Source organism: Sander lucioperca, chromosome 21, assembly GCF_008315115.2.
Source record: "Sander lucioperca isolate FBNREF2018 chromosome 21, SLUC_FBN_1.2, whole genome shotgun sequence".
Lineage (NCBI taxonomy): Eukaryota > Metazoa > Chordata > Actinopteri > Perciformes > Percidae > Sander > Sander lucioperca.
This window is the reverse complement of record NC_050193.1, coordinates 17,438,591-17,464,043: the sequence shown is the minus strand read 5'-3', so window position 1 is coordinate 17,464,043 and position 25,453 is coordinate 17,438,591. Positions and strand designations below refer to the sequence as shown.

The 25,453-nt window shown below is 41.2% G+C and overlaps 1 protein-coding gene across 10 annotated transcripts in view; it reads right to left on the bottom strand.

Moving 5' to 3' along the window:
- The window catches only part of caskin1 (CASK interacting protein 1), a 137,720-nt gene that overhangs the window by 66,664 nt on the left and 45,603 nt on the right, over positions 1-25,453 (bottom strand). For all 10 annotated transcript variants that reach the window (XM_031318660.2, XM_031318661.2, XM_031318665.2 and 7 more), the window contains exon 2: positions 2,632-2,683. In XM_031318660.2, the coding sequence (XP_031174520.1) occupies positions 2,632-2,683 (52 nt within the window). The remainder of the gene's footprint in view (positions 1-2,631; positions 2,684-25,453) is intronic.

Here is a 25,453-nt window from a genome sequence, read left to right as displayed (position 1 = left end):
TTTCCTGCTGCACTGTGCAGACAGGCATTTATCATGGATGAACAGATACTGGAAATGCCAAAAGGATGGAAAAGGTAAGGGGGCCAACACCAGCACATGGAAGAGCTGCAATGATGCATACTCATATTTTTTTTGTTTATGTCAAATTCTAACCAAAATCTTTAAAGTGGGTGAAGGAATTTTCCTTCATTTAATTTTATTTATTTATTTGTAGGAAGTTTGTTGAACATCACTGATTGGTTAACCACAGAGACCACATCAACTACAACTTGTGTACCGCCTTGTTCACAAAATAAGGACGCACTGGGATGCGACTATTAGCAATATGGGCGAGGGGTGGACATTACAGGGTGCAAACAGGTCAAGAGCAGTGGGGAAATTAAACTTTGATGATAGAAATAAATAACCATCAAACACATGTCTCTTTTTCATTTACTTATTAAATCAAACTCAAACATCAGAGTTATGTAGCCGTGACTACAAAGAATAACATGATGACTCTGTGCCATTGTCTCTTCATGTACAGTATATAAACTGTTTCAAAACTGCATGGTTTTTTAATCCACTGTCGGTCTAGTTTGCATGGCTCATCAGAAGCGGTTTAAACGCAAACAGGAATGCTCCTAAGGAATGCTTTTCGTTTAGTTCCAGACTTTGGTTTCTCCGGTTCCAGAGTTCTTGGAACTATTTGGTTGAAAAAAAGGGCTGAGAGGTGCAACGGAGTTGTGGTGCCACTGAAACATCTCAGCAGCAAGAGACTGTCCTCCTCCGAAGAAACGCCCCCTTAAATCGCTTGTTCAAGCAGCAATTACGACTCACATTTACATTTATAGTGACTTCGCCCTCTAGCGGCCAAGCCGCATGTAACATGATGATGTATAAGAGTGCCAAATTCAAGATAATGAGGCAGGTTGGGGTGGTGGATAGGTCAAACAAATACAGGACTTCAATCAAGGAGACCGAGGTTCGTGTTCTGTTTGAAAATAAAAGTATACAGTGATTCTTTTTTTTCAACTTCACGTAGCGAACGGAACAAAGTCAAATTGCGTCAAATTGCGTCAAATTGCGTCAAATTGCGTCAGGTTCTGTGTCACATGCATAACCAGAAGTTAAGTAACCTAACAGATGTACTGATTTCAAACTGCGACCGTTACTTTCTTTGGTTAAGATATGAGGACGGAGGGGCGCCTGGGTTGCTCGCCTGGTGGAGCGTGCGCTCCTTACAGCAGCGGCAGCAGGTTCGATTCCGACCTGCAGCACTTTGCTGCATGCTGTTCCCCAATTCAATTTTCTCAGAAAATCCGTTGCGAAACATTTTGAGGGAATATCATTTGAAGAATTGCAGATGTGTTTTTTATTGTGAAAGTGACATCTTGGTGTAATGCTCCTTGATCATGTTCACAAATTCACAGTTTTAAGTTTTAAGGGACCCCTTTAAATTGTCATGTTAGATTTGCACACTGTTATTTTTTGTGCAACATAGTCAGTACGTATATAGCTGGAATTTTTTTTTCTCTCCATAATTTCACTTAAAACTGTTTACCACATTACTGATGACTATTGGTTGATTGATTATTTATAAAAAAAGATTTTGTGAAACACCTTTTATTTGTCACGCGTATTGTAATAGCTGTTCTTCATCAGCAGCAGACTATATATCCTTAGAACTGATTTGACATTGTGAACCTGTTGTGTTTCTGCTCCCCATTCTGTCTGCAATTAGTGGGCAAGTTTGTGTGCAGGGTCTCAAACCTTAAGGGGAGAGAATAGCTCTGTCTGTCTCTCTAAATGCTCTCTGTCACACACACACACACACACACACACACACACACACACACACACACACAACAAACCCAGGATGTGGGCTACAGTTCTCCATTTGATGTTTTGTCTGTTTGAAGCAGTAAGTCACGAACAATACTCTCTACTTAATTCTCTCTCTTTGTCACACACACATAAACACGTCATTCTAGTCAGAACTTTAGCTGAGTGGTATCTGGGCTAATCCTTCCGCTTTGAATACTACAGAAGCACAACTAACACTGTCACGGTATCACAGCGTTTATATGAATGGGACCATGGGGAAGAGTGGGAGAGGATGGATGTTAAAAAGGGGCAGACATTCTTGACATTTGTTAACAATGGTAACCTTGAGGTGGCAATGGGAGGGTGATAAGTGAAAATGAATAAATATATAATTTGATGTGAAAGTGTGCTGTAGACGATGATACTATGACAATTGCTATATTTCAGTTGTGCAATTGGTTTGTTTGGTTTATTTCTTTTCTTCAATTTGTGTGCTCCATTATATTATTATTTCAATTATTAATCAGTAAATATTTGTCTGCTTTTAATCTATTCCTGGTCAATATGTTTATGTTTATATGTTACAAAATATTTATTATATATATATTTTTGATGTATATGCTGTCATAAGGGGGAGGGGGGGTTGTTGTGATTGTAATTGTTTGTTGCAAAAAACAATAAAAAATGTGTTCTTTGAAAAAGGGGCGGAAAGGAGGAGGGGAGTGAGTGGGAATGGCAGAATAAATGGAGAGAGTAAGGGGGGAGAAAATGAGCGGAGAGACAGATGAGATGTCCATGGAGGGAGGAGTAAGGGAGATAACTCACCCATCTGTATCCTGGAAGTTGACATTCACTTTCTTTGCAGAACCGAGGAGCTCTGAAACACAAATAAAGTGGAACATGAATTGATTTTTGCAGCATGTAAGTGATAGTACAACACAGCAATATAAGTGTATGTTATATTTAATGTTTGTGTTTACAGCCTCATTGTGCTATATGGGACGAGTATTTTTTAATGCAATCTTGAAGCCGGAAAAAAACCACAGCATTTTTCACTTCTCCCTTATTTATTTCCCCCAGAATAAAACACTAATTTATTATGAGTCATACTGATTTCATATTTCCTCACCTAGGAAAGAATGCCATTTCCTGGAGTTCAGGCCCCCACGGTGATAACATCTGTCTCTTATTATGAATATTTACATTATTCAGAGCATGCCTGCTACTGTGTGTGGTTATGCGTGGAGTGAGGTATGTGTGAATGCAGAATTCACATCATTCAATCAGAACCTACCCATGTACATATCATGAAAACATACAAAATGTGCAACTCGCTTACTGTATATGTGTAACCATTTTTTAAATGACATAGCGTGCAAAATTAGCAAAATAGCAGACAGAATTAGCAATATGTCATTAAAGTTATCACACAAAGTGCTAAAAAACTATGTAAGTTAAAGTGAAAGTGTTGCACACAACAGTTTAGTTACTTCAGTGCATCACTTTGGCCTAATGTTGCGGCCTTCTGAGTAGGGGTGGGACAAAATAGTAATATCATCGTGGGTGGGCTTATAAAAGGTACGTTTCCGTGACACGTGGGACAAGAACAGGACAGTTGAGTTTAGGAAAAGAATAACGGGACAAGAACGGGACAGTTGGTTTAGGAAAAGGAGAAAGTGACAGTTAGGGGGTTAGTCCTCATAAATCCAATACCGATTCAAAATCGATTCTTAGAATTCCAACAATCGATTTTTTGTAATGGCGTGTATACTATTGTCCTGAAATGAGTTTAGCTCGCCATTCCCATAGATGGCACTGCATCGAATTCACACTGACGCCTGGGCACTCTTGTTATCATCAAAAGAAGAATGAGTGCAGCAGAAGTAGTTTAGTTGGCGCAAACAATGGCAAACCTCACAAAAATAATTATTCAACCTGCTCCATCCTCATTGAAGGCGAGAGTTTGGGTACATTTCGGCTTTTATAAGAGGGGAAGACGGAACTTGATAGGAATCATGCTACATGCAGGCTTTGCAAAGCGAAAGTTAAGTATTTTGGAAACTCACATGGTACGCCATCCCGCAGAGATTAACATTAAAGATGTGGATGAACAGCAACCTAAAGTATCTAACATGCCAGTCAACCAACGCACTCTTTCAATGCGCTAAACTCCCGCCGAACTCTGAACGAAAAGCTCTTTTTATTTAACAGTTTTATTTTATACTTGAATTAAAAGTATTTGAAAGCTGGCCAAAACTTGGCACTTTGCAGTTTTTAGTTGCAAAAGTTTTTATTTTTGTATGAAGACATATAAAGTAATATCAAACTACATTTAATTTGTTGTGTTTCTTTTCATTTAAATTGTATGTCTACTGCAATCACGTGGGAAAAGTAACTACATTTACATACTGTGAATTGTTTTTTTAATTGAGAATCGTTTTTGAATCGAAAATCGATTTTGAATCGAATATTGAGCCTAAAAATCAATATCGAAATTTCTGAATTGTGCACCCCTAATAACAATCATCCGGCCGAAATGAGGGACATCCAGCGGAATTTCCGAAAATGAAACGTGGTCGATATAGACTAAGGGCACTATGGCTCGACTCTGGAGATGGTCCGTCTCAGGCGTGACTGAGCACATTTAAACTGGTGATGGAAATGCTAATCAGCACGGCATGGTTTGACTCGTCGCAGCCAAAAGAGCCAATGTGTGAGTGTAGGGGGGTAGGGATCAGTTTGCTTTCGGCCTCACAGTGATGATGTCACTGATGATGATCTGATGATCCATCACAGCTCAGCAGGCGTGCTGGTGACCGGCTCGCTGCCAGAGCAATATCACAGGTGAGGAAACTAACGGCAGGGTGGATCTGACACTGCTGATCAGACAAAAACTAATGACTCATGCTTATTAGCCCCTATACAGCTTCTAGAGTAACTTATTTACAAAAAGAAGTCAGAGCACAACCTTCTTTTACTTTCACCCACATTATTTTTCCATACTTTGCCCTTTGTTTTTATGTCTAACGTCAGCTGATGATCCAGAACGGAGGCACAGCCAAGACAAGTCTGTACTCTTTCTTTCACTCTTTCCACACACACACACACACACACACACACACACACCCTCTAGGGTGCAGGAAACAGGACAGTCCCTCTATTGTAGAGGAGACAGCTCCCAGGAACAATGATTTCCTAACAGGCTATTTCTGGCTGCTAAATGCAGGGATATACTCTCTCTCTCTCTCTCTCTCTCTCTCACATTCACACTCACACACACACACACACACACACACACACACACACACACACACTGAACTTTTATAGGCGCTCTCTACAGTACATCCTCCATGTGTGTGCTAGCTGTGAGAGAGGTGTAACAGCATGTATTACTGTAATACAAAGGCATGGTGTGGTTGCTGTCAACAGGAAGAAAAGTTCAAAGAGGTCAGAGAAACGGCCATGAAACAAAACAAATGAGAGACGAGGACGAAACAAATTTAAAGATTTTGTGTATCACCGCTAAGCTCCATACAATGACTGGCTTCTTTCCAAAAAAAGAACAAACACACGCACACACTAGTCTTTCTCCACAGGATTCCACATCTGTCCCGCGGCCAATAATCATGACCGTTTGACTCCATAACGTCATGAGACCATGAGACCTGACCGTTGGTCATATGTTGCTCTGTAATGTGACAGGAAAAAAGACACACTTGACAGAACAGGACAAAACACCCCCCAGTTTAATCTGACAGTGTCTTCAAGATAGACCTATGTGCGAAAAACTTTTCACTGTGCATATTTTCTCTTTACTTTTCGGTGGATGCATTTTGACTCAAGCTGCCTCATCTGTGTCATTTAGTGATTTCCTCCATTTCCCAAAATGCATTTTCAACAACCTTTGAGTAACTGTCCCTGAATTTGATGAATTGACCGTTTGCAAAGCTAACTGTTGCTAAACCTACACGCTTTCCGTTCTCGCACAAGACATACAATAATATATGCGGTTTACAATATAACAGATTTACCATTAAAATTCAACACTGGGTCCTTGATTGTAGACAGATGTAGACAAAAGCAGGCTTGTCATTTTTAGCTGCGGATGCAATGACAACTGTTGCTGAGAGATGTCAACTCTAGCTAGCAAGCTATTTAAGCTAACATTAGCTCTATTAGTTGGTTGAAAACACTGCTTCCTGCTGACTTTTTAATGTTTCCAGCTGATTTTTTTTTTTTTTCATTTCAAAATGAGAGCCATGTAAAAGGGTCTTAAATATGCACTTGATGGCTACATACATTATATCATGCTAACAGACTGAGGCTAAAGCTACATGTCCAGGCAAAAAGTCAGCATCCTCACCAGTTGATGATCCGTGTAGAAAACATGGAAATAAAGAAACGGTTTACTGGAGTCTAAACTCACAGTAATAAGTAGCACACGATTGGTCATTCATTATTAATAATGTAATGTTTCTTTCAGACAGCGACTACATAAGTAGGATGGTGAGTAAGGGCACTTACATTTATATGCTGCAACATGCAATATTACAGTTACGCTGTATGAGCAGCCGTTCATTTGTTCAAACCAACAAATAGTCCTGTTTATATGTTGATCACTCAACACACACACACACACACACACAAACACACACACACACACACTTAGCAGTTTTGCTATTGCATGTGTCCATGCCTCTGTGTATATGTGTCCATGCCTCTGTGTATATATGTGTGTGTGTGTGTGTGTGTGTGTGTGTGTGTGTGTGTGTGTGTTTGTGTGTGTTGCTCGGAGATGCTGGACGGCAACATAGTAGCACACAGTCATAACAAACAGTGAAACCATGGTTATGATGAAGCCAGCCAGCTGAAAAACACACTCCAACACTTAACACACATAGCTGCAGCCACACACACACACACACACACGTAAATGCACTGATAAAGAGTACACACACGTTCAGAAACACATATAAATCATCTGTCTCTCCCCTTTCTACTTCATACACAGCTGCTGTAATGTTGAACACGGCACTGACTGCAAGCCTATTGGAGTCACTGTCAAAGCATCTGACAGCACACATATGTATTTCCAGTCTTCTACCAGCCTAGACCTGCCTGCAGCGGGGACAGTATCTGCAGCGTAAATTGGAATATATGAATATGATAAAATACAGTACGATACAAAAAGCTTCACCAGTTGACATCCATACATGTCAATATTAATTTTGGCTTCAAACTGTTTTGTGGAACTCTGAAAACAAACTTTCCCACAGAAGCAAAGCTTCTCTGAAAATGCTGGAGGCGAGCAATCTTTCAAAAATGTAGAAATAAAAATGTGTTCTCATAAAGTCAATTAAAATGGTTGAACCCTGGGGGATTTTGAAAGGTTTTTCTCTGTGTTTGCAAGTCAGGATGTTGGCATACTGCCTTCGGTGATAAAATAAATAGCAAAAAATATATACAGACTGAAAGCAGAGGTTTAAGACTGAGCTAGATCAAATACAGCAAATGATGGATTGTGGCTTCAGGATGGAATAAAATAACAACAGCAACTGACACAGTATGTTGAAACATGCAATACGTTCAATATGAAATGTTTTGAATACCATGGAATATAAACATATGCACAAGAAAGACATGAGACTATGAAGAAATCATGTGCATTTTCGATAATTTCACACAATGAGCAGCAAATATATCCACAAGTTTAATGTACAAGTTAAATAAGGGTAAGGAATGTATAAAGCATCATGGTCGATTTGAACAAGGTCTATTTACTAGCCTACTTCTGGAGCTTTCAACCACATCTCACTGTCTTCCCCAGAGGATGGGCTTTGCTCGGGTGTTGACGTTGAAATGTGGTGAAAGTTCCGGAAAAAGCTAGAGAATGGACCTCGGGTTGAGATATTTTTCTTTTTTTCAAACTACTATAGAGAGTCAAAGTCCAGAGAGCTTCTCTGGGCTAGCTGCCTGAAACTCAATGCAATATCTCATTCAGCATTTCTTTACTGGTCTTTCTTAAAAATGTGCTCCTAAGGTTTACTCTACTACCTACAGCATCTTTTGCACTTAGACGTTGAAAGCTTTGCGACATGGTGAGACAACATTTATTTCTTAGCATATAAAAAGCCAGACTTTACCAGCCCAGCAGTGTGTGTAATTGTCATCATAACTTTGTTTCTTCCTCATCCACCAATACTCTCTTCTAACTTCATTTTCCAAACCCTTGCTGAAATCGACTCTGTCTGGAAAAAAGCCCGAATGCACTTTGGTCCTGCTGTTATTACAGCCTGTCTGATTTAGTTGCTAAAGGCCACTAAAAACAGGAAGATCAAAAAACAACAACAATGTTGTTATTTAAAGGAGAAATATCATGGAAAACGCACTTGTTGAGTGCTTGTGCACATACATGTGGGTATCTGGAGTGCCTGCCAACCTGTACAAACTGTGAAATAAGACAACCCAGTCTTGTGTTTTTTAAATGCTTGTTGACTTTTAAACTTAAAGTCATGTAAACATGTTCTAGTAGAACCCCAAAATACGAGTTTGAACCTGCGAAATGAGCATGATATGTCTCCTTTAAACAAAAGTCTACAGGTCCAAGGTTCTTTATTTAGTTATTACAGTTCATCCTGAGGGCAACATGAATGACCAACCAACAGACCATTGCCATCCCAAGAGCCAGGCTGCCAGCGTGGCTAAAAATGGTCATCCTTGTCTAGACAAATTAAACAAACTGCATGACATCCTGTTGAGTAAGCTTATGTTCCTGGCTGGATGTTTAGTTATTTGCATTATTACAGATGTCTGGGATTTTCAAATGAGGTTTTCTTACTTCTGGAACAGTTCCTGTTTCACAAAGGCTCTTTACAAGAGTGACATTTTAATGTGTTGAGTTAACACTAGGCATGGGCCGGTTCCCGGTGTCAAGGTATACCGCGGTTTGAAAAAGTCACTTTCAAAACCACTCAACATTTTCTGTCATACCGTTCCTAAAGTATGAGCTGTTTGAGTCGTCAAGGACAGAAAGTGCAGTTTAGAAATCCCTCCCCCTGCCAGTGTGTTTCAAAATAAAATACATTGTATTCAATAAAAAAAAAGTAATTTTTTACCCAGACATTTCAAAAATATTACATTCATAGCTGTAATTGCAATACCGTAATACCATGAAACCGTGATATTTTTGCTGAAGGTTATCATACCGTCAGAAACTCATACCTGCCCATGCCTAGTTAACACCCCCCCAGTCCGCCCTGATTGGGTATCGATCGCTCCCTGTTAAAGGTGCTGTAGGTAGGATTTTGAAGATCCAGGACTTAGCCAAAAAATTGGAACATCGACAACTTCTCAGTCCCTCCCCCCCTTTCTGCTTAAGCCCAAAACAGTCTCCTAAGCCCCTCCCCCCACAATGGAGAATGAATGCGTGTGCATGAGCAGTGATTGACACACAGTTAGACACCCCCCCTGGCCCTGATTGGTGCATCTGAACAGGGAGCTGTGGACTTTTGCAAATCGCACTACAGGCTGTAGGTGGTGCCAGAGGAGCTGGATTTTTTTTAAAATACCTGCTTCATGTAGTTCTACTGGAACATAGGGTCAGTTTCAGCAAATATGACAGAAAGTTAGTTTTTATAAGTCTTACCTACTGCACCTTTAAGATGTCTTAGTAAAGGTCAAAGGTCAGGGAGAGCTGAAAGACATGTTGAGTTTTAAATTGTAGCGTCTATGTGTGAGCAAGCATGCATGTTAGAAAAGGTTAAATATATCCATATTCCAAATATGAGATAGAGGCAGTGAAGGTAAAAGGGGAGATGTTTTTACAGAGGGATTATTTTCAGTCTGCTGATTCTCTGTTTTCTTACCCCTGGCGAAAATGGGCTGATTTTATCCTCATGGGAGAGGAAAAGAGAACAGTGTCACTGCTTTTCTTAATATGCTGTGCTGTTACATAATATCTATCCTGGGGAAGACTGAGTCTGTGGTACACACTGATTTTTAACCAAGGGAGTTTATTTGGTTCCATCACATGGTATACATTTACTTTAAAGAGTGGAAATGGAAGGAAATAAAATGAAAGGACAGAAAAGGAAGATTCCTTAGCCCCGTGAGCGTATAGCCTTAGCTCTTAATGTCTTTCTCCTGTCTCTCCAAATGTCTTTTCCCTTCCTTTCTCCCTCTCTTTCCCTGGCAGTGAGGATGGAAAATACTGCACTGGAGTCTGGAGTGCTCTCTGAAAGTAGACCTGATGTCTTGGCCCTGATTGATCTGTCCCCATTTTCCCTCCTCTGACTATTTCCTTCACCTCTCCACCGCTTACTTTTATTTCCTCCTTTCTTCTCGTGCCATTCTTGCCTCTAGTTCGCAAATGAAAAAGGTCATAGCATTTCTTTTCTCTCTCATGCAACCGTTTTCCCTCTCTGTTCCTCCAATCAGAACACCTACATTACATTGGCAGGCACTGTAGCAGGTCTTCATGTATTTATCCTGCATTATAAAGGTCAGTTGCGTTGCTGTGTTGTTTTAAATTAGGGATTGACCCATACCGATACCGATTATTAGTAGTTACTGAAACCGATAACCGATATTTGGAACCAATATGCGTTTACAGTGAAAATGAACATCTTTAAGTCAAAATTAAGATTTTGGAATGTTACAAACTCCAACACAGAACTTTGTTTAAATGCTTTAAGCAATTATTTAATAAATTAGAAACTTTCAACATAAGACCCAGTAAAAGATAGTCAGAGAGTGTTGTGGGCGGAACATTAAGTCAGACTCTGAAGCAGAGGGACAGACACAGAGCTGTAGGCGAGCCAAAGTAACGCACTTTTTAAATTCATTAACTTTATCGGCTATCAGGCAAATAAAACGCTGATACCGATAATCTGCAAAATGCCAAAAAACATAATCGATAATCAGCCTATCCCTATTTTAAATAGCTCTAAATGAACCAATTTGAGCATGCACTGTCAACATGTGGTTAGTGTGTGTAGCCTGCCTGTACAATATGTTTGGTGAAACCCCATTGATCTTTATATTTTCCACTGATTTCTTTGGTATTGACTTTAACTGGTTGGTAGTTGTTTGGTTATCCGTTCTTACTGTTTATGCAGGGTTCGACCATCTCTCTCCTTCATGCCTGTGTGTGTGTGTGTGTGTGTGTGTGTGTGTGTGTGTGTGTGTGTGTGTGTGTGTGTGTGTGTGTGTGTGTGTGCGTGCGCGTTGAATACTTGTTTTGCTTGGACTCGATGCACTCGTGACTTCCCTCGTCATTTTCTGACATCATAAAAGGCTCTGCCAACATTGTCCACTGCCTGCCAGATGTACACAGACGGTAAATCAGCCTGCACACATTCACACAAAGTGCTGCGTCATGAATGTGTACACACACAGTGACAGGGCACTTCACAGCCAAACCAAATATACACACATTACAGTGATTTGTGAACAAGTAAGTCACTCTGATGTCTCAGTATAAATAATTAGCATTAATAATTCATCTGCGTATAAATACTACTGGAGAGATGAACTGTGTGTACCTGTGCCTGTGTGTGTGTGCCTGTGTGTGTGTGTGTGTGTGTGTGTGTGTGTGTGTGTGTGTGTGTGTGTGTGTGTGTGTGTGTGTGTGTGTGTGTGTGTGTGTGTGTGTGTGTGTGTGTGTGTGTGTGTGTGTGTGTGTGTGGACATGGTAACTGCAGGAGCTGTTTGATCCTCAGTGACCCTCTCTGCTTCCTCCCTCCTCATGAACACTTCCTGGACTGAGCATCCTGAGCAAGGGGGTAAGCCAGCCTCCACAAAGCGTACCTCCCATGGAGCCATTTTGATGCTAATAAGCCATCAGGTGCCATTAGCATTCCATTGACTGCCATTCATTTTGGCGCCACTTTGACAGCGAATAACTTTACATCTGAAGCGTTTAAAGACTTTATTTGTCCATTGTTTATTTCTAAAGAAACACGACAATGTACAATAGGCTCCATTACCTTGTACCTCACGTTATGGCTCCGTAGTAGACGTTTTTGTAAAAATAGGCTTTTTTGGGTCATAACCACGCAACTTACTGTCGCATAGTAGAGGAATTACCGTATAGTACAGGAGAAGCTCGCAGGCAGTTTCACCTTACAATAGCTGTTTAAGTTTAATTACTAATGTTAACTAGCATTTTAGTGATCAATAATTAGCCTGTGCCTATGTTATCTCCTTACATATACCTACGCTCTCCGTCTCTGCAAGATTGGGAATGATTGAGATTTCTCTTGGCATAGCTACCAGAAGACTTCCAACTTTCAGACAGGTTGCTCATGTCACATCTACATCACCAGCATTGGTATTTTTGCTTATTGTGATTTCATTTCTTGTAATATCTTTAAATGCTTGATATCCCTGAAATCTGTACAACCCAAGCAAAATACAAGTCAATAAAGTTATACAAGTCAATAAACCAAGTATTGAAAGTGTGTCATAAATAAAGACAATTACAAAAATCGCACGTGTTTTCATCACATTTTACTAAATAAACTAAGATTTCTAAATGTAGAAACATGAATAAAACCTTTCTTAACACTCCATAAGTGATTTGAACTACGTACATCTTTTTTTTTGTTTTTGAGATGCTCATTTTTACGAGCAGAGTGTAAAGGCGTTTTGATACTTTCACCTGCAATAGAAATGGTGTCACAGGGTTTTGCACCGGACGTCACTTAACGTGATGACGTCATCACGAGCGTACGACATAATGACACGAAAGACAGGAGCCTTCTGCTGCAAAAAGAATGCATGCTCTGCATGCTCTTTATTTATCCTGACAGACATACAGTCACATATTTGAATGTAATCCTTCACAATTAGAGTTTTACACATTAAAACACAGATATTACAGAGCATACCCGTGACAAACTGTTCACATAATATCTACACCTTCTTCTCCTTTTCAACGTGTTAAAGCCAGTCAAAGGTTCCACTGTATTTCCAATGACAGATGTGAGCTAACGATCATAAAACATGCAGAGGTTCTTAAAAAGTGGGTTGGGGGATCAAATGTGCAGCACTACTGGAACTCGGTGTCCCGCCAAAGTGCAAGAATGGCGTAGCCGTGGGAATTAGGGGGGTAGTTTCGGTGTTAGTTCCACATCTGTTGCCGTTTCCATCCGAGTACCTAACGCTCAAATGGAAACAGGCCATGCTGCTCAGCACCAAGGCATGGGATGGGTGGTGTGATGTAGAAATTATAACATGATATTTTTTGAATATTGGACAGTTTTTTCACTTGCAATGTAATGTGATCTAAATGCAGTATAAGACATCCTGTGGTGTTAACGTGACAGTGGTATTAGTGAATATCCAGTACTTTACAGTGCTTTACAGGTGTTTCATGAAACTCACCACTTTTTACGGTGGTCAAAGCTGTGTCAAATGTTAAAGGACCATTCCGGCGCAAAATGAACCTAGGGGTTAATAACACATGATTACAGAGTCAACTGTGGTCTGGGATTTGTTTTCATGCTAATTGAATGTGACCAGTTTTATCGCAAACCGCTAATTAGCTTATGACGCTAGTCGTCGGGGCACGCTAAAGTAAAAAGAAATCTATTTCTATACCACTAGCAAGGCTCAAAATAGCACCACACTTCCTAATGAGGGTCCCTACATGTAAACCAAAGCATTGAGAACTCTATAAGTGTACAGACAGTTTATTAAAAAGATAGTTTAGAAAGACAGTACCGTTCAGTATACAGGCAGGCGCCATCTTGGGAAAATAGTCATGACCAGTCGAACGAATGAACAAACGCCGTGCAACCAGTAACCAGTAACATAGGTCAAGCACGGCCTTCGTCATTCGACTGGTTAGGGTTAGGGTTTCGACGACTAGCGTTATAAGCTAATTAGCGGTTTGCAATAAAACTGGTCACATTTGATTACCATGAAAACATATCCCAGAGAACGGTCAACTCAGTACCCATGTGTTATTAACCCCTAGGTTAATTTTGCGCCAGAATTGTCCTTTAACATAAAGTCCATACCTATTGACAGATTGTGGAAGGTGGAGCTAGCTTTAGGCTACATTTACATTGCTACATTTCGGTTTTTAAGCAGAGTTTTTAGCCAAAAGCGATGTCCGTGTTTTAAGCTCCAGTAAAAGAACAAATCTCCATTTAAACTAACATCCCCAGACCGCATGAACATTCTCGTATACTGGGCATGTGCGTGCCGGGGTAAGCAGGAGGCAGCATGTATCAGAACTATGAGTCTCAGAGAATGAGACGTCATGACCCAAACAGGCGGCGAAACATTGGCGTCGGTGTCGGTGATGCCAAAGGTCTCCGTTTGCGGCCGTTGAGACTGTGACACAACCCCGCAGATTCCAAACCAAAACGGGGGAGAAGTGTTTTCAAATGTCTCCGGTTTAGGGGCTCGGAAATGCCAGAGCAGTGGGAATGCGAGCCGAAACGTAGCAAAAAAGATTTTCATTTTTAAACCAAATGTAGCCTCAGATGGGTCTGATCTGAATTCTGGAACTCATTCAGCATAACATCAGACTATCCCTGTGCCTGACACTGTGGGCCCCCACTCAGATAAAATCAAGACACCTGTGCCTCCCCAACACACCCATTCCCCCAAACTCAACTCCTTCTTCCAAAAAACTGGAGAGAAAGCAAACTTTTTTTTAGGGCTATTTGTTCCCCTTTTTAATATAGAGAAGCTGGAGAATGACAGGAATGACACACAGCAAAGGGCAGCGGGCTGAATCTGAACCTAGACCACTGCCAAGGACTTAACCTACATGGGGCGCAAGCTCTACCGGTTGAGTTAGAGGTCGCCCCCTTCAGTGCATTTCTTTGTGTGCAGAATTGATGCCTACAACTGCAGTATATTGTCGTTAAAAGGCCTTAACACCCACATCACCACGGGTGTTTTCTGGCTAATTAGAGCTCTAGTCAGATTGAAGCTGGGTGGAGCTATGCTTGGAATTGTACACGCGCACACAGTCCTGTAAAGAGATCTAATCCAGCAACATAGGTGAAAGCACCAGGGTGGGTGCACTGTGGTTGTGTACAGGCTTTATATGCAATACCACTATAAAATACCAACTCTAAAGTAAACGGCTCCACCTAAATAGTTGCACTAAACACACACATGCATGCACAGTATGTCCTGCAGATGCACACACCACACCGCACAGAGCACACACCCAACACACACACACTGAATGACTTCACTATAGTGTTGCCTGCCGCAGCAGAACTCTGGGAAAATACTGATTTCATGATGTGCTGCAACACCTCAGGCTGCAGGCGTGCTATGTTCTCTGTTTTCCTGCCTACACACACACACACACACACACACACACACACACACACCGAACACACACACAACTAGGTAGTACTGGGCTGCATAGAGGTGGTTGCTAGGCAACAAGCATCTTCTGGCTCTTCCTATACATGGAGAAATGTGCTGTTCACGCACCAAAAGCACGACGATTCAGAATCACATGCAACCTTACACACACACACACACACACACACACACACACACACACGCGCGCGCGCGCGCACACACACACACACACACACACAAAGACATTATTCACATCGCCGTAATGAGAGCGGTGACAGTGTGAGTGTAACATCCTTATTTCCAGACTGTGTGAAACAGCATCTGCTTCTTCCAGAGACTCCCATTGAACATGGAGACTTCATGGAGACTCCTCTGCTCAGACATGCAGCTGACGCCCGTACACCCAGATCAGCTGAGCTCAATGCGGTCAAATAGCTTCAGTTCATTACCACAGTTCACTCATTAATTACTGTAAGTACAGACTAGCTCGCCCCGCCGCCGACCCATATAGGAAGTGAGTAGTAAACACACTAATTGTGTAATTCAAAGCAAAGCAAAAGGGAGCACTAAGCCATTAAAACAGAAGGCAGTGCAGTTATAATCATAGCTGGGACAACACAACGCAAAGCTGTGAGACACCAGGGATAAACAGCAGCATTCATGGTACAAATGAGTGATTCTAATTTGGGTTTCGGTCACGGATTACTTCAGTTAAATGCTGCTAAAAAAACAACAACTTATTCTCATAATTGTGCATTGATTTGTGGAGTGTTGAAAACTTGTCCCTCCTGTAGAGTAATGAGATGATCTATAATGGAATACTGCAGTGCACAGGTCTGTAGATCTCATTTATCAAACACAGCAGTGACTGATAGTATGCTTGGATAGTATTTAAAACGTTATATGCATTATAAATGAAAAATGTCTAGGATACATCCACAGAAGGTTGATGTATTACATCATGGGTCTTCAACGTTTTTGAGGCCAAGGACCCCTTAGCTGAAAGAGAAACAGAGCAGGGACCCCCTACTACATATATTGTATTAAAAAAAAATGTTGCAAAGTAAACTGGGCCAGATGGATGAATATGGATGGATGGATATTTATATATTATTTAAACATCATGTTTTAATTTTAAACATACATGTGGAAGGCACAGTGTATCCCTAAGCTTAACTGTATCTGTGGATGGCTAAAAAAAAAAAAAAAAACGTTCAAATAATTATCAAACAATAATTTGGCGGCCCCCCCCTGCATTAACTCTGAGGACCCCTAAAGGGGCTAGTGTTAAAGATCTCTGTATTACATGACCAGTGTTGGGGTAGTTACTCAAAAAAGTAATAGATTACACATTACTAGTTACTTTATAAAAAGTAATGTCTTACTTACTACATTACTCACTGCTGAAAGTAACTAGTTACACTACTAGTTACATTACTTTTGGATCACCTGAGATGCACCATAACTTACTTGCCAAATAACAATATAAAGTTAAACGTGCAATATGTAATACTGACATATGCTAGTGTTTAAAATAGTTACTGCAGTACAAATTCAAAATACTGGAGAGAGTCGTCTCCCCCGCCCCCTCCTCCCCAGACTCGAAGTTCACGGATGTTGCCAGGCTGAGACCGCAGCATCCACAACAATGTTGCTAGACGCTCGTCTCACATAGCCAGACATTACTTCACACAGCGGAGTAGCTAACGTTGGATGCTGGCTATGTTGACAGTCATAAAAAGCCCGTGCTCACGCGGAGTTCTGTAGCCAACTGACAGACAAACTTTTTCGGCTTAGAATTACGGTAGGAACCGCTAAAAACACAACAACCTCGTTGTCCTCTCTACCCGACAGACAGACACACTTCCTCGGATTAGAATTATGGTAGGAACCGCTAAAAATAACACTACCTTGCAGTCCTCTCCACCCAACTGAACACACTTTATTGGCTTAGAATTATGGCAACAACTGCTAAACACACTGCAAACTCACAGTCCTCTCTTCCCAATTTACAGCCCCCCTCTTTTGGCTACTCACCGAACAGCTGTGGCCCACTTTCCTGGTCCTCCGGTAACGTTAGTAGGGTTAGCATGGCGGCGTTAGCCAGGACCAGTCAGGATCACTTTACTGGCTGTGTCTCAATTGTTTTTGCAAGTAACCAACTTGGGTCCTCTATATAATTCAATGTGAGTACACGATTGTTGAAATGACATAAAATGCCCGTCCCTTGTAGCCGCCATGCTAACCCTGCTAACTGCTAACGTTACCAGAGGACCAGGCAAGCGGGCCACAGCTGTTTACAACGTGTAGCCTGTTCAGCGGCTGTAGCCGACAACAGTGAGTTATTTTAAGCCAAGAGAGGGGGGCTGTACATCGGTAAGAGAGGACCGTGAGTTTGCAGTGTGTTTAGCAATTGTTGCAGTAATTCTAAGCCAATAAAGTGTGTTCAGTCGGGTGGCGAAGACGGCAAGGTAGTGTTATTTTTAGCGGTTCTTACCGTAATTCTAAGCCGAGGAAGTGTGTCTGTCCAGATCTTTTATGTTTTAAAGACATTGGACATTAGCTAAGGATCCAAAGTGCAGTCATTTCTTACCGAATGAATTAACTAGAGATTAGAACTGCATTAGATTAAAATAGATTAGAATTGATGACCACACTGCCTATATAATATCTCTCTCTCTTGCTACGTAATGGAACCCCAGACCATTTGTGTCATTCAGAGGGCCTCCGTGGGACAATTTCATTGATTGACAGCTGCATTATGGGAAAGCAACAGTCAATAACTGCATGCTGTCAGACCGGACGACAGCGTGTGACGGATGCATTGCAACACATAAACACAGCAATGGAACCACACGTGCATGCAATGTTGAACGTGTAAACATCACAAACTCATGCACGAGCAAAGAGTGCATGCAGCCATACACACGATAACGTGCATGAACACACACCCACACCCACACACACCCACACACACACACACACACACGCACGCACACACACACACACGGGTATTGCTCAGAGAGAGTGTGCCAGAGGAAGTCAGAGGGGTAGCCAGCTGAATTCATTAACTATAAATACACACATCATATCATTGCTAACTCTCCACACACACACACACACACACACACAATCACAAGCACACAAACACTGTGAGAAGCTCCCTCACACACGTGTGATCCTGACGCATCTGTTTCTGAAGCCTCAAAGAGGGGAGGGAAGATGAGAGTAGAAAAAAAAACATTGGATGGAGGAAGGGTGTGTGTGTGTGTTTGTGTGTGTGAGAGATAAACTGACCAAGCCATGTTACCTATTCTATTACCTGATCAATTACTCCCGTTTCCTCTCTCGTCTTCTCCTCCATGTCTGCCTTCTTTCCTCTCTGATTTCCCTCCTCTTCCTTTCCTCCCTCCTTACATCCTCCCTCCCTCCCAACCGCTCGGCCCTTGGCCTCCTCGCCTCCCTCCCCTGCGATTTTTGCTTCCCCTTTTTTGACTGCTGAATCAATTAATCATACAATGCAAAACAAACTCAGACAGTAAACATACAATATTGTTAAAAAAAAAAGAAGACTAAAATTTCTTTAATTTACATGGGATAAAAATTACAATATATGTGTGCAAAGTGGCATAGTGTTAGTGTGGGTGTATGGGTCATTACTTCTTATTTAAGATGTTTATGGCAGTGGGAATAAACAAGTATATAGTATATAAAGGAGTAAGTGTTTTTCTTGGCTAGAGGGACTTTATTGCTGATGGTAGTAACTGGAAAGAGTTATGCAAGTGGGATCTTTTGTAATGTGATTAGCTTTCCTTTCAACTGCTTAGGTATGAAGTACTGATAATGAAGTTTGGGTTTGGCCAGTTATTTTACTTTGCTTGATTCATGATCCAGGAAAGCTTAGATTTATTCCCAGGAGTCTTATGTTCTTCTTGGTATAAACTAACATAATAAAAGATAGGTAAGTTCAAATTGCAAACGAATGAAGGTTTGAATCGTTGATCTTTGAATGATTGCTGAAACCAACATTGTAAAAGATTGGTAAGTTCAAATTCCAGGGAGACGCACATTTCAAATGCAGTTTGAATGGTAGAAATCTCCACTGTGGCGATATCAATGTCTAAATTAAAAAGAAAACTATCTTGCTCGCACATTTGAGTGTTTCAAGGAGTATAACATCAGTAGACTATAAGCTGTAGGTGGGTGATTTCAACATTGGACTTCATCAAACAAACATTGCTGGAAACATTAAAAACCTTTGACAGGGCTCGTTAATGTGTCATGTTGAGAGGATATTAAGCTGGGGAACATAGGACCCTGGGAACAAAGATAGCTATAGCAGAACTCCCCTACGTAATATTTCTTTTCCTTGGATGGCGCAGGGATGGCCCACCTTACTCTGCCTCTGATTGGCTTACCCAGGTATTCTTACCCTAACCTTAAAGAGCCCCTATGATGTTTCTCCCCCCACCCGTCTTTTAGTGTGTTGTATAGTTTGTTTTGTGTATGTAATAGATGTATAAAGTACAAAAAACACATTTCACTCCAAATGGGTCTTTCTCTCCCACAGACAGCACTTTTTCACAACTGCCTGAAAATAGCTCGTCCACATTCCTGTTTGAAATTCCTCAACTAGTGATGTCACTGATTGAGAAAGCCAGCCCAGTTTTTCATATGTGCTGCCCACAGGTTCTGCCTGAGCAAACACAGCACACCCAGTGGCTTGTTTGAATTTGGTTGACCAATCACAACAGAGTGGGCCAGGTGACCAATCAGAGCAGACTGGGCTTTTCAGGAAGGCGGGCCAAGAGCTCAGACAGAGTGTTTCAGGCAGAGGTCCTGCAGCAGTGGGCAGTATGAGAAACATATTATGTTTTTTGAACATCAAAGCATGCAAACCTATTTTAGTAGACCCCCAAGAGTGCAAATATATCGCTGAAAGGAGTATAATAGGGGGCTCTTTAACCAATGTCACTCCTCATGCCTAAACCTAACCAACCTAACCAAGAAAATTAAACTCCCCGACTACGTTCACACTGAGCTACAGTAGGTTTGAACGTACATGCAGCTGGTGCAACAGCTTGCAGGTTCAGTTTGAATGAGACATTTCTGTGCATGTGTGCAATAGTGTGTTTCTGTTTGTGTGCACAACAGTTGGCAAAGTGCACAGGACAGGATGACAAGTGGAGATTAGTTCCGAGCTCTCGATCCATATTTGCTCAGCTGCGCACACACACACACACACACACACACACACACACACACACACACACACACACACAGAGATACACACACAGGTGAACAGGAAGTGGGTGATTGAATTATATAGGAGACACTTTCCAAACGGATGCAAGGCCATCTGACAGAAAAAGACTTATAGAAAGATTAATAAAGAGGAAAGTACAAACAAAAGGTGGGACAGGAAGCACTGATACAGAAAGTGATTATGAGACAACCCGTTCAATGCAGGCAGCCTTTACTGCAATACACTGCATTACTGCTGGGTTGTTTAACGATGTTACGAATTTGCACCGGTTTTCAGCTAATGCAGGCTGACAACCTGGACGTTTTCATCAGTATCTATTAGTGTTTTTGCTATTCATCTCTTACAGTTATTCAGGAATCTTATTCCTTATCTTGATTTTATTTTTCTAAACCATTTAGCAAAATTTTTTTGTTCATTTCTTACACTGCACTGTGACTTTTATTCTTGTATTTCATACCTGTCTTATTCTATTTGAGCTGTTTTAATATTCTCTTTAACGGATGCCTGTAATTGTTTTTAACTGCTCTTTCATTTTTTTCTGTAAAGCGCTTTGAATTGCCTAGTTGCTGAAATGTGCTATACAAATAAAGTTGCCTCGGCCCGCCTTGCCTATATATGCAAATAAGGCCAACTGTAAACTGAAAGTGAAATGGAGACTGAGTGGCAGTGCTTTTAATCTATAGTTGCTAATTGGCTGTTGACTAAACCCCTCCCCTGACCTAATCATAGTTTAGCAGCTGTAACTAGGCACGGCAGGTCTGTTAAGTAGGGCTGCACGATATAAAGGAAAATATGCGTTGTTGAATATCATATTACCTGCGATAAATTAACAGATAGTAAAGGGTACACACTTTTGCATTTCTGCTGCTTTCAGTATTCTGCTTAAATACAACAAACTGCTTGTTGAATTTAAAACAAATGAAAGGAAGTCATTTCCAACATTCTTTTATTGAACAAATTGAACATTGACTTGGACATAAGAGGCACCACTAAAAAAAGAATGAAAGTTACATTTTAAAGTGCAGTTTTCTGCTGATATTTTCTTGCAACCGACACAAAAAAGTGAAGAGTGTTTTTCGCGATATGTCGCAGCCTTTCGTGATGTGTTTATTGCGCCAGTTGATATCGTGATGACGAAAAAAAAAAAAAAATGATATATTGTGCAGCCCTACTGTAAGAGATGTGCACTCTTTAAGAAAGTGGAGTAATTGGCATTTGTGTTTCTTCCAAACAGCATATCATTAACAACATGCCTTAGTTTGTGGGGTTATGTGGGGGTTCCACACTGTGTAGTATCACCGAAGCCTGCCCTGGGTGCTATCAGAGTTTAGAGTAGCAGCTCTGTGCTGCTCTGTATTGTATTCTGGGACGTTTACACTCCTGCACTCCCAGCCAACCTTTACTGAGATGATGTTAATCTCCACCCCAGAAGCCTTTCATCTTGTAAAATTAAAAGTGAAAACATACCGTTTGAAATTATGAACGAGTATGTAAGCTAAGCGGCTAAACAGGATTATGTCAGAACAGTACAGTCTGATCTTACATTTTTCCATATTTTTATGCCAGGAATAACTAGCTCTCCACTGCAATACAATGTTATTTTAATGTTATTTTTATTTAAAGTAAGATGTTTTTCAGATGGATCATCAAGTAAAGATGATGGTGACTTTTTGCATTAGTTAGTCCTTTAGAGTGATATTATGTATGTAGCAATCAAATGCATATTCAAGATCCTTTTAAAGTGAGATAATAGTTTAAAGAAGCTAGCGTTGCCTTAAGATTACTAGCTATAACCATGGATGTATAAAGATCAGTGCTGCTTCCACTAGACTCACATTGCCAGACCTTCCTCCACAGCACTGCAAAGGAGGGTCTGGCTAGTCCACACAGCATTCTGAGATGGGAGAAAAAAAGTGCTCTGGTTTATTGCCATTTCTTTAAACCAATCACAATCGTCGGCGCTAAGCCCTGGACACATTAACGGCGGCACTATAAAATAGCCTTTGGTGGAACATGTGTACGTTCGAAGGTTGTTCAAGTCGTGCAACAGAAAACTCAGATTGGACAGATAGTCTAGCTAGCTGTCTGGATTTACCCTGCAGAGATCTGAGGAGCAGTTAACCATAGTCCTCAGAAATCCACCAGAGTTTGTGGGGTCTTAAAAAAAATGTATCCACTCATATACAGACATGTCTTTCAGCACATAAATCTATGGGGAAATGTTTCGCCCCATGGCATCACGTTACGGACCCGGAAGTTGTTATTCCACCGTTTCGGCCGCTATGTCAAATTGCCTTTAAAGCCCGGCTCACTTCCTGGGGGCATGGCTACAACTGATAAAAATCTGCGATCAACAGTCATTTCTGCAAAATCGACGGTCACTGCTTAGAAATGAGAAGCTGCTTTTGTTCAACTCTGTCTGAGACCCATTATTTCAAAAACTATAAATATTTTTTTTGGGCATATTTAGGCCTTTATTTTCACAGGACAAATGAAGACATGAAAGGGGAGAGAGAGAAGGGGAATGACATGCAGCAAAGGGCCACAGGTCGGAGCCGAACCCACAGCTGCTGCGTCGAGGAGTAAACCTCTATATACAGTATGTGCGCCTGCTCTACCAACTGAGCTAACCCGGCCACACTATAAATCACTTTTGATGGTAACTTTTCCACCGTTATCATTATAAGCTGCATGTTTACCACATGAGAACAAAGTGTGAAACGTATCTAAGGGGTGGGGCTAAGCCAACAGTCCAGTCCAGTTTATCTCTGTTTACTTCATGCTCACTTGTAACCTTTTCAGTGTCTTGTGATTGCAAGTTTGTGTCACTATTGCAATGTCTTTAATTTAGACATTTGTTTTATTTCCTGTTTTTTTCATCACTATGTAAAATTATAGGAGGATTTAGCCGGAGGAGCATGTGGTCGTAGTAGTAGTAGTGCACTGTACTGTAACCCTGCAGGATTTTACCAGGACGGGGGATGTGTTTCCATTATAACCTGCTATTTATACACATGGTGAAACTCTAACCCCTGCTTTGACCACACACTCACACACACTCGGCTAACCATGGGAGGCTGTCTCCATGGATACAAGAGTGCTCCTTGATTAAACTCACACTGAAACAACTCTTATTATCTTATAGAGCTGCACAATATGAGGAAAACCTGCGATATTGCGATAACGTTGTTGATTATAGCCATAACGCTATCACTTCATATTATAATCAATATGACTCAGTTCTGCATCTCTGCTGCTTTCAGCGTTCTGCAAAAAATACAACAAATTGTTGAATTTAAAACAAATGAAAGGAAATCCTTTCCATCATTCTTTTATTGAACAAATTGTGTCTTTCGCGATATGTTGCGGCCTTTTACTGTGTTTACTGCGCCAGTTGATATCGCGATGACAATAAAAAGACAATGTATTTTGCAGCCCTATTATCTAACCGACATTGTTGTCCAAAAAGCCGGCCCCATTGAAAGTTGACCACCTGCAATCAGAGTGGGGGGACGCCTCGGGTCTCTATCTCGGAGACGCAGAATGAAGCATTGCAACGCAGATAAGCAGAGCTGAACACACAGCGCGGAGCGGAGAGGTCACACATCTGGTTGACCTCCATGTGCAGTAGCGGAGTTTTTTTTCGGTAACTTTAACAGACAGTGTGTGAGTCTAATGATGGAAAGCCAAAAAAGAAAAGGGAAAGGTGGCGCTGAGAAGGTCAGACTCAAAAGGAAAAAAATTATGGAGAAGGAGGCAGCGAAATGCTCCAAAATAACGGACATGGTTCCCGGGCATCAACGAGTAAAGATACTACAGGTGAAATAAGTAGCTGTGTGTAGCCTACTGTCTTGAGCAACCAAAGCTAGAAGTACACATTGGGTTATGAAAACATTCCACCTAATCAGTTTAAAACTCGGACCCTCCACTCGCCTTGTCTGGAACCTGTAAGGTAGGTCAGTGGCTTTCCTTTTCTCAATTTGGCCGGTTGTGGCATAAGTCAGCTTGGCAGTCAGTTCTAATGCGCTACTTGCGTTGGGCTAGTGTGGATTGTGTTGCTGTGCTATGTGTTGTTCATTCATTCACCGGACCCCCCCAATGCTCTAAGTTTTTTATATATTCCTTAGGATAAAATAAAAAAAAGAAGAAACCAATATAGGAGGGAAGCAGAAAATAAATCGCATCATTCAATACAACAACAAAAAATATTAATACCTTTTGTCATCTTTAAAACAGATGTGTCATAGTATGTGTCTAGATTTTGGTCACTTCCTAACTCCATATGTGATTAATAATAGCCAATTATGTGTTAAGACCTAATGTGGATAATAACAAATCCTGCTGCTGGAGAACAGCAGTGACGTTGTGTAAACAACTGCGTAACCGTCACTGTTACAGGAATAATCAGTGTGATTATTGTCTCTGTGTCGATTAAGTCTCTGTGTCACCCACAGGAGACTCACACAGACAAGGAAATGAGATCCATGTTTCCTTTATCATAACTTCTATTAGTAGAGCTGGGCAACAAGCACATCTAAAGCGCTTTAGGCTCCATCTGTTCGTGACTGCTTCATAATTTTTTCTTACTTATATTCCAACAAGAGTGGTTTGAAATGCTTCAGCAGAACAGGGTAAAGTGCAGTTTTAAATGTCTCTTTAAGCAGCTGCCACCAAAACTAAATAAAAAAAAAAAGATGAAATAAGTGTTTGATGTATTGATTATCATTGCCCGTAAGACCTTGGAGTGGAAGTGTTGCAACTGCCACAGTCAGAGAGGTACACTGGCGCTCCATAGTTACCTAGCAACAGCTTTCTCACCCGCTATCAAGGTTATCTGCCTGATGGCTAACATGTCTTGTCAGAACCATGCACCCACACACCCACCCACACTCACACCCACACACACACACACACACACACACGCACACCCACACACACACACATGCTGCCACACCCACACCCACACCCACACCCGCACACACCCACACCCGCACACACACGCACCCACACATCCAGAACATGTTTGAATGCCATTAGTGAAAA